Source organism: Dryobates pubescens, chromosome 5 (assembly GCF_014839835.1).
Source record: "Dryobates pubescens isolate bDryPub1 chromosome 5, bDryPub1.pri, whole genome shotgun sequence".
NCBI lineage: Eukaryota > Metazoa > Chordata > Aves > Piciformes > Picidae > Dryobates > Dryobates pubescens.
The window spans coordinates 29,374,013-29,384,865 of NC_071616.1; the positions used below are offsets into that span (position 1 = coordinate 29,374,013).

The 10,853-nt window shown below is 43.8% G+C and overlaps 1 protein-coding gene across 1 annotated transcript in view; it reads right to left on the reverse strand.

The window, feature by feature from the left end:
- Positions 1–8,670, reverse strand: part of RIN3 (Ras and Rab interactor 3) — a 49,869-nt gene extending 41,199 nt beyond the window's left edge. The window contains exons 1-2 of the mRNA XM_054162184.1: positions 8,378–8,670; positions 3,209–3,395 (exon numbers count right to left, since the gene is read on the reverse strand). Of these exons, the coding sequence (XP_054018159.1) occupies positions 3,209–3,395; positions 8,378–8,670 (480 nt within the window). The remainder of the gene's footprint in view (positions 1–3,208; positions 3,396–8,377) is intronic.
- Positions 8,671–10,853: the final 2,183 nt, after the last annotated feature.

Below are 10,853 nucleotides of genomic sequence, written 5' to 3' on the forward strand. Positions count from 1 at the left end.
GTGCCCCACTTAAACCTAAGGCAAATTGTTTCACTAACTGAAGAGTCTAAAGCTGCACTCCTGATTTTCAAAGTGATGCTCCTCACATAACTGCCCAAATTATAGACAATTCACCCTAGAATGTCTTGGTACCAAGTCTAAAGCAAGGAAGTCACTCGTACATTAAGAGGGAAAGGACACAAGTGTCTACAAGTGAAAAATAAGGACAAAGGCTCTGGTGGCTACAATGTCTCCTGCAACCAGAAGATGACTCAGGCTGGCAGGAACCCCAGGAGGGCTCTTGTCCAGCCTCCTGGGTGAAGCCATGGGGCTAGAACAGGTTGCTCAGGACTTTGTTCAGGAAAATCTGGAGAACCTCCAAGGTTGGAGGCTGCACAACCTCTCCAGACAACCTGTGCTGCCACTTCTGTCCTCAGAGGAAGAAAGTGTTTCCTTGCACACAGTCTGAGCCCCTCTGTTTTCAGTTCATGCCTCTCACCTCTTGCCCTCCCACCAGGTAGTGCTGAGAAGAGCCTGTCTTCATCTTCTCCATGACCTTCCTGTAGGTATCAGGGGCCTGCTGTGCAGTGCCTCCTAAGTTATCTCTCTTCCTGGTTGAACAAATCCTGTCCTACAGCCTTTCCTCAATAGATCTGTGTTCAGCTTGCTGCCCACCGCCCCTAGAGGACTGTTTTTGCAGAGATGCACAGCCAGGTAGTACCAGCCTGGATCACTGCTGGGCATCTGCTTCCCAGGGGCAGCCTTTTTACTTTTGCCCTTGTTGAATTTCACTAGGTTCCTTCCAGCCCCAGCCCCATCCCCACAGCTCATCTACAATCCCTCTGGGTGGTAGCGCTGACTTGAAGTCTTTTGACTGGTCTCAAAATCACAGACCAGATGTGGTTGAAAGGAACCATGCTCCAAGGTACATCAACTGTGGCAGCCCACTCAGGACTGTGTCCTGTTGAGTTTTTATTATCTGCAAGGATGGAAGCTCTACAGCCACTTGGGCAGCCTGTTTGAGTGCTTGAGCACCCTGGCAGTCAAAAGGCTTTTCTTAATGTTTAGACAGAATTTCCTGTGTTTCAATGTGTGTCCCCTGCACCTCACCCTTTCACTAGATACCACTCAGAATGGACTGGCTCAAGCTTCTATACTCTCATCAGGTATTCACACATATTGATAAGTGGCCTCTGAGTCTTTAACTGGAGCCAGTGAAACCACTGTAGCCACTGGCTTTCACCAAAGGGACCAAAGAAATAGAATATAAAATAAAATAAATAAAATAAAATAAAATAAAATAAAAAGTAAAAGGGGAAAGAGGAAAGAAGAAAAAGAAAAAAGAAGAGGAAAAATAGAAAGAAGACAAAAGAAATGAGAGGGGGGGGGGGAAAGAAAAAAGAAAATAAATATCTCCTCCTTTGTGTTGTGTGAGCTCCTAAGAGTGTTTCTAATTCAAGGCAATTGTCAAGGCTATTTTGAGGTTGTACCTTCAAGCTGCAGATATAAAACCAAAGTAGTAAAATTATTAATCAGTTACAATGCTGTGAAAATCTATCAAGAAAATGTTAATTTCTTGGACAAAGGAATTTAAGAAAGCTTGTCTAGAAGCTAGGACCTTTCTCTGCATGAGTTTTAGTTTGATAAGCATCTCCTTTCACTTTGCAGCATCTACACTAAACATGTACCTTTGTGGCAGCTTCAGAACCTCTCACAGTGTCATCATCTCCATTCTTAAGAACTTTAGCCCGCTGAGCCCTATGGCTATGAGCTCAGCTCCCCCAGCAGCAGAGAGGAAATACTAACAAATGCATGGCAAACAGCTGCATGCCTGAAACTGGCCTATTTCTACAGCAGGGTACCCCCACCTGCTACATCACAGAAAGAACCGCATCTGGGAAAAAGCCATAGAGGTTCTTCCCTCCCTGGGGTCCTACCACCCATGTGACAGCACAGTCCCTCTAACCCACCTCAAGAGACTACTGTGACCCTGGATCTCGGCAGGCACTAATCTCATATTGCATCATCCATATGAAATTAAATTTAAGCAACACAAGAAGTGAAACTTGGAAATTAATTACTTCTGTTTTCTTGATTGGCACAACTGGTTGCCATGGCTCCAACAGCTAAAAATGGACCATGGCTGTTCAGATAAAAGAGAGGTAGGTTTCTTGAGCTGTACCTGACTCAGGTCAAGACTGATACACAAACCAGACTCTCATATTTTCACTGGTGGTGGAAAAGGTGTGGTGCTGATTCAGATTCAGGTGGGCTCAGAGAGGGCAGGAGAGCCTGCCTTTGCTGTGAGATACCCAATACATGCCAGCTCTTCTCCTGTCTGCTTTAAGCTGCAGCTGAAGACTGTGTCAGAGAACAGTGCAAGCAAGGAACAGAGGCAAGATTTATCCCCAAAGCTGCCCAGAGGTGAGCAGTCCTATCTGGTGCCAGTGGCTAATGACCAAGGAGACTCAGGGCCATACCCAGCTATGTGAGGTGTGGTCACTCAGGTCTACCTTTATAGTCAGCACAGAAAAACCAAGAAAATAATTTATTTGAGAAGTCTGATTCAGTGTGAAGTGCACTGCACAGTCTTGGCTGGTCAGTTGAGGTCCACTGGAGGTTATCACTTGGCTATGCCAGCTTTTAGCCCTGGGATAGACTGACTCAGCCACAGGACAGGTCCATTATCTCCTCATAGCAGGATTAAATTCCCCTTGTGTTCTAGAAGCAGCTCAGGCCATTGCACCTGCCTTCCCCAGACCTGACCAGGACACATACTCCCTGCCATGTCTCACCTCTGAGATCCCAGGAATAGGGAGCTGCTTTTCCTGCAGAGCTGTTTTCCTTAAGCAAGCTTTGATCTTTGTGTGAGCCTGCCATTTGATAACACCCAGCTCATGGAAACTAGATAGGAATTCTTGCAGTAAAAATGACTCTCAGCAGCTCCCAGAATTTTCTTTTTTCAGATTTTTTCCTCCATCCAAATTAGGTAATGGTGGTTAACGGGAAGGTATCTCCATGCCTCTACAAACTAAATAAAACCAGAAACAAGAATTTTTGCTTTCCTAAAGCCATGGTATCTGTCATGTGCCGCTATGAGTGGCTCAAACATCAAAAGGTAATAGAAACAGAGAGCAAAGTCTGCTAAATAAAAAAGAGCTACTCTCCTAACCAGCTCCACCAAGGACAAGAAATGTGGTTGTCTGAACCAAAACTGCTTTGGACTTACCCCTGCTGTTTCCTTCCCAAGGATCGCCCCAGCCCTTTCCTGGCTCATGTTCAGCTGAAGCCAGACAGGACAGGTCTTGATGAGTTTATCAAGGATACTGATTCCTGGGACTGGGAGGCAGTTTCGCAGGGCAGTGGCCTGGCAGAGGTGTGTCTCATTTCTTTCTTCACTGATATCTGTGATTAGGCTGAAACACAGCAAATGGAAAACTTGGGAGTAGGAAGGACTGTAAATGCAAACACACAGGCACACACAGAGGCACTGACACACTAGGAGAGTTCCTTGAGGGGCATCAGACCACAGATGCCTTGCTATGACAGAGCCAAAGGTTTGCAGGGTGCTTTGTGCTGAGGTCTGTTGGTTTCAGCTGATCTATGTTGCCTAAGCACAGCCACCCAGCAACAGAGGTAAGGGTGCACAGAGGCAGCCAGTGCTGCAGAGGGTAGGGCATGCTTGCCCCTTGGACCCTATCCTCACATCTGAACATTACATGGCTTCAAAGGGAGTGATGCAGCAGAGGGAAAGGGCTGCAGACCCCACTAGCAGCTGGGAATATGCCTACACTGAGCCATGGTGTCCATCCAAGTTGTGCCATGGCCAGCAGGCATAGTAAGTCCTGCAGGACAAGACTCAAAAGACACAGACACAGTGAGCCCTTTCCCTATGTGGTAGGAGGGGAAAAGGTGACAGCACAGAAAACATAGGGAAACACCAGAGGGAGATTGAGGAGTGAGAGAATGAAGGCTTGATTTCCCTTCTTTTTTTCCCTGCCGAGTTTGTAATTTTGGCCAGTCCTAAAGAAGTAATTGGAAGCTCCAAAAGGATGCATGGGAGATGCTGAGTGACAAGTGAGGGCTCACCCTGTGGCACCACATATTAGCAACGCCCAGTCACACCTTATATCCCAGCTGTACAAGATGTAAGAATACTGACATTGTGCTGTTGAGAACATTAAAGATCTGGGACACGCTCTCCTTTAGATTCCTGTTCTGATGAGAGACACAAAGAACTAATGCTATTTATTTTTAGCCCCTGCAGTCTAATGGCAGATTGGTATTAAATGCTGGTTTCTGACTACGGCGCTGATTCAACAAAGTATTTATACATGTGCTGAGCTCTGCAGTCAGGGGAAATACTTGCACTGAATGGTCTGGTCATGAGAGCTCAACTGGATATAGCTGTGGATATGGGCTTGACACTCGATTAGTTGATTTTAAAAGTAAAGAAAATGTAAGAAAACATACAGGAGGTGTGTATTTCTGCACCGGTTTTGGTCCTTAGCTGTCAAGAGCAGAAGAGGACTCTCACTTTTGTTTTGGTCTTATTTCAAGCCTTTTTCCTTTCCTTTTTAAAGATACAGATCTTAAAGTAGTACACTTCAAATAAGGTCAGACTTAAACTTCTAAAAGAGGCTTTCTTCAAAAGCCTAACCTAACACAGCATGCTTATCCCAAAAGTTAGTTTTTATAGAAACAGCCTTTCAAATCCCCAAACCAACACTGAGATTTTATTTTTAGCAGGTTTTTCCTTTGCAACCCTATGGAGACAGTTTCCTCAGAAAATACATGTTTCTCTGCAATTCCAGTTGCTGTATTAGTCCACAGAATCTCGATTTTAATCAATCTACTTTTGGGATCCTTGCCAAGACAGAAAGAATGAGAGAACTATGCCTAAAAAGCAAATAGAAATAAATGAAGCATTCCCTATTCACTTGTGATAAAAGCTCAGCTTGTCATACAGGTGACGAAATGCTTTTCAGATCCAACAGCACACAATTCTAACCAGCATCACCTAAACATACAGGGTAAAACAGCGGAGGATAGCTTTTGGAAGTTAACTGATTTGCCTCTCAGTTTCTTTACAGTAGAAACCAAGAGAAATTCCCAGCATTTCCATGTGAAGGGAAAAAGTGTGTTGGATAGCAACATTCATACTGGGTAATAGGAAAAAAGTAATGAACTGAAGGGGGGGAAGGGGGAAAGGTCAATATAAGGCAATGTTCCACAACACTCTTAGCAAAAGTTACTCCCCAGATTACTCACACAAGTATGAATCTGATCTCGGCAACGACGTGTGAAACCTAGATCATAAGGAGGTCAATGTTGATAATGTCTTGCTTTGGCATCAGAAGGTGCCAGGTGTTAGATACAGTGATGCAGAGCTTCATTATGCATTAACTATGTAAGGTGAAAAGAAAACAACCAGCAAAGAACTGATGCTTACCAGTCCCATTGCCTAGAGGGAAGTGAGTGATACCAAGAAAGACAAGGAAGTAACACAAAACAGCTTGGACGAGGTGAGCACCAGACATGTAGTGCTGGTAAGGTGCTCCCCATGGGGCAACTCAGGCTCGATGCAGGCAAAGGCATCTGGCACTCTGCTCTCTCTCCAACAGGCACATTGTCTGGACAGAGCCCTGATCACAAGAGCAACAGACTGGTGAAGGAAAAAATAACAGAACTGACCTTCCAAAGCATGCAGCTGCACATAGGGTCCATTGTCAGAGCTTTGGAGAATGGATAAAAAATAGAACATCATCCTAAACTTAGATAATACATATATTTGTCTTAATGGAAATTGATCAAAGTTGAGTGCTGCAGGATGTCAAAGATCAAAACCAGTGAGACACAAAGGCCAACAAGACAACTCATGTCTGACCACCTTTCCTCTTTTCCAGAAAAAAACACACCTCAGTGTCACTCTGAGAGCCATCAAATCTGACTTTCACATTGGGTCTCAGAATTTCGGTTCCTACCCTGTTGGTTTTCTGTATTTTTTTTTACACAGTTCAAAAGTACAGATGATGTATCCAAAAGAAGGGGAGGAGGACTGCATTGCCCAAGTGCCTTAAAATGCCATGTTTAGAGCAATAGCAAACACTTTACTGAGTCAAATTCTGTGCTGGTTAAGAAATGGGAGTGAATGACCTAAGGGACCTTTTCCAGCTGTAATGCTGTGACCCATGACACACCAGTTGACGCAGTTATGTCACCAATGCTTGATTTCAGTCCTGGGCACAGCTGTCACAAAGATCCAGATGCTGGGCTGTGAGAGTGCTTAATCCAGCAATTTAATCTGGCTGTGCACACAGAGAAGGGAGCCCGGGCAGCTCCTGGGTTCTTGCTGTGCTGCCAGTAGAAGGGATTTGTAGGACCACCACAATAAGCAGATCGCCTTTGCTGCATCACTCACTCAGAATTCATTCATCAGATGATTGCTAAGCTCACGGCTTTTAGAAATAACACACAACTTTCTCTCACTCCCATGATCCTGCAGAACCCTTTCTGATACAGGCAGGTGCTCATTGGTGTTAGGTGTGATGCAAAGCTGAAGTGCTGCTGCCTGCCTTGTTGAGCTCCTACTGCAAAGTACTTTTAAATCCTGCAGCCACTCTGCTAAATTGAACTCAGTTGGGAGGCAGGGAGCTGTGCATTGCACGCTGACTGACGACACAGGTTAATTAATTGCACAGTGATTACATCCACACACCTGCCCCAGTTTGGCAGAAGGTATCGTCGGATTGCCTGCTGGATGTAATAATGACAATGGTGATTTGAATTATTGCAGTGACTGTACACTGAAGTAATGAGACCACCATGAGTCATTGCCTCAGAAATGAAGATTGTACTTGGCATCCAAATATACCCCAAAACCATCAGAAATGCAAGTGGATATAATCCACTGAATTTCATGCAGGTGCAGATCTGGGGAAGCCTTTGCAAGGGACTTTAGAAATATTGTCACAAATGTGCTGACACTAAGGGCTTCCTGGCTGTACTATACAGGCTTGGCCATTCTGCGTTTCCCTGAGGCAGCTGAGACACACAGAAATTGCGTGCAACAGCAGCAGGAACTGTCAGATGAGTTCTTCACTCCTGCATATTTGCAGCTTCTGCCTGTCACCAGACAGATGATGCATCATATGTTATTAAATCTGAATCTTAAATTGGAAACTAAATGCTCTGTAGTGCAGTAAAGACCGAGGGCCTCAGCATTGTTCAAACAGACTGGGTGTAAGAGGTACAAACTAGGTTTTTGTTATTATGCTTTATTACTACTTTTTTATTTCTCCCTCCAAATATTAGAGGACATCAAGAGAGAGCAAGAGCAAGGGTTTTCTGTGCCATCTTCAAGGAGAGAGATACTCTGGCATGGTTATAGCAGAGCAGGCACTAGAGGTCTTAATATATGTGCCAGCTGGCTTGCTAAGGAGGGAGAAAGATGGACAAGTGGTCATAAACTCCAAGCACCGAGGGAAGAGCAAATTCTTGCACCTGGTACCATCCAGGACAAGCCAGGTTGTGTCCGAAGCTCTCATGTGGAAACCCTTTAACATGCCTGCCTTGGTTTGATGGACTTGTGAAAAACTGTTTGTTCAGACATGTGAATTCATGGGCTGCTACTTTAATTTCACTGGGAGGGGAGTTACACAGTGCTCCAGCTAGAGGACATCAAGCTTCATTTTGCTTTCATCTCAGATGTGGTCAATTCTCAGTGCCTTCTTGTTATTCTTATAAGCCAGATCATCTCATCTTTGCTCACTTGATTGTTCAGATCAGACTAATCCAAGATGGAGGAGGATTAATTCACTTTCTGGACCTCGCTTGGGTCACCCTGCTGGATTATACTTTCTTTCTTCCATCAGGAGGTAGAATTGAGCCCCCAACCTAGCTGCAGCAAAATTACACGCAGAAAAATCTACAATGCATCTAACTTGGTGCACCAAATCTTAACACTACCTCACAGAAAATTCAGATTTTAATAAATGCTTTTTCATAACAGAGCCGAAATATATGACAAAAATGGCACCAACAAATAGGGGGTGGTGGGAGAAGCTGGGAGAAGGTGGGAGGGGGTGGGGTAAGGGTGGAGAACACAATGAAAACCCAAAAAAGCAGAAAGAGAAGACAGTTTTTGAGGTCTTCAGGATCCCAGCTGATTACCACCCTTTATTCAGAAATAAAAACCAAGTTTCTTCTTGTCTGACAGGCATAAAGAAAGGGAAAAGATGTTGGGTGTCAAGCATGCCACAGGAGATTCCTGCATTGTAAGGTTCTTAGAGGTGCAGAAAATTGGACAATGCAAGTGACATGAAAAGCTCAGTGTGTCCCATGAGACAAGGCTTGCCTGTTCAGTATTCCTCCCTACCTTGCAGAAAGCTTGTGTTACTGGTCCACCTTGGTGATGAATGCATAGCTCAGGAAGTTGTGTTTCTCAAACTGTGGTCTGTGGACAACTTGTGGTTGGCAGAGAACTTCCTCTTGCTCAGTGTTCTTGTTTCCACAAGCTGATCTACAGTTGATGCTCTGCATCTGGATTTTGAACTGAGCAAATCTTGCCAGTGCTCCAAAGTCAGGAGATAGGTCAGCTCTGAAGATTTGCTGGATGTAGAAGACTACTGATGCTGGGAGGGATACGTAACCACTGTCACTCATCAGCTGGTGATTAAGACAAATGATCATTCTTTAAAGGCACGAGCATCAGTCAGGAGTCACTCAGGAGCAGAGAAGGAAGGACTTCCCAAAACCCACCCAACTGTAGCAGCTGCATTACCTGCTTACATTTCTGCTCTAGTCACTCACTAGAGAGAGCTCCCATTATAGGAACACCCATCTAGGGTGTAAAGGACCAGCTCTCGGCTCCTCTTGAGGAGTTTCTTCCTCATAAATTAGTCAAGCTTAGTTGTAAGTGCCTACAGTCAAGCTGAGACAATACCACTGTTAAAGCCTCTTGTTTGACCTGACAACAATCTTTCAAGTGCAGAGTGCTCTCAAGGAGTGGATAGGTGTAACCAAACATTAAGTTGCTATTCTCTGCTTCACCTAGGTTCACTGAGTCTGTCCCTCCATTTATGTACACAAAAGTATGTATATTATAAAGAACTGCATATGCATAACCCCCCTAAACAAAATACTGCTAGTACCCAGGTCTGCTGTACTGACAGGACTTCTCACAGACACAGGCACGACAACAACAGGGTAAAAAAAAAAAAAAAAGAACAAAAAACAAACATCAAAAATTCCATAAAGAGCCTTTTTCCCCCAAATCTTTTCCTTTTCTTTCTTTTTCTTTCCTTTACCTTCAGTCTAGTTGTTTCCTGCTGTCATTAGTGCAGATGGTATATGCTGCCTGGGGATGATTTATCCTATCAGTGTAACATGACTTGTACTCACATCACAAATTATACTGCTATATATATGTAACCTTGCACATACATATTTTGCTTTTAATGACTTGTCTCAAAGTATCTTATCAGCCTTCCTTCTCTTTTTACTGAGTCAAAACATACTTTTGCAAGTCAAAACCACTTTGCAAGTTTTATTAGCCTACTCCCTTCCTAACAACAGGCAGTTGCTGTGGTAAAGACAAGCCCTTCTTCCCCATATTCCTAATCAGAGTTTTTCAGGTCATTTGTCCTTTGCCTATTTCCAACCCAAATTATTCTCTTAGGAATTTCAACATATCAGCAGGATATGTTGAAAAGAAGAGTTTTCTTTGTGTGCAGCCAGCGAAGGATAATTTATACTTCTACAAAGCCCTTTCACTGCAAAGAATGGAGCTTCTGAAACACAGACCTCGCAGACAGTTGATTCTGGCAAGGTCTGAGAAGCCAAAGAAGGTACATTTTCCTCAACAAAAAGCTGCAAAAGTGTTTGCTGGGTCCCACTTTAACATCTCTGAACAGGCTTGTAAGGTATAGGAACCAGAAGCAAATGTTTAGAAGAAGAGAAACCATTTCCTAAGCTGTAAGAGCAAAAGGAAATCACAGACCTTCTGGTACACTAGAAGAGCCCAGCAGAGCCACCAGCTGGACAGAAGATGGATGGGTTTGTGCTCTGCCTTTGAAAACCACTTGAAGTGCTGGAAGCCCAAAGCACCCCCATTATGACTGCAAGGACAGGGCTATTCACAGAAGTTTTGTCTTTTTCCGACAAACTTGGCCAGGAAGGAAGGCAGGAATGAAAACCCGGGGAATGTATTTTTTCTTCATTGTGCTGACTTAACAAAGAGGGGAAAGGGAAATGGAAAATAAAGGGGAAGGCGAAATTCCTAAACTCAAACTCCATTAAGAATGTCCTGTACTTTTGCTTAAATAAAGCCATTCTCTTTCCAACCTTATACATTAAAATTTCTTTGAAGCTGCATGACATGTCAGAGACAAAACACTGGGCAGAAAAATGTCAGAGTAGTTATAAAAAGCAATGGTCTTCCTCACCCTGTAAATGAATTTAGCGTAGACATGAGACACACAAAATACAAGGTGCCAACTACACAGACCTGTATAAAGCTGAGCAGTCTTTCCTTCTAAAAAGTACCTGCAAATTCTTATCTCCGTCATGACTTGCAACTAGAAATGGCCATTTTCCCAAGAGAAATAGATCCATTGAACATTAATCCTGTGGTACATCAAGGAGCAGAGCACAGGCCTTCAGAAGTTCCTGCTCTCGTTAAGGCACCGCACAAAGGGGCTTCAAACTCTTTCACAGTCACTGATCTAAAGACTTTTTGAACATAAGAATATTCATTTGGGGGGTAAGATGTCCTTCCAGTGTCAGTATGTATACATTTCAATACATGGTAGTTACATGTTAGTACAAAAAGCAACAAAAAAATCTAAACCTGTGAACACACTCTCTCTGTCATC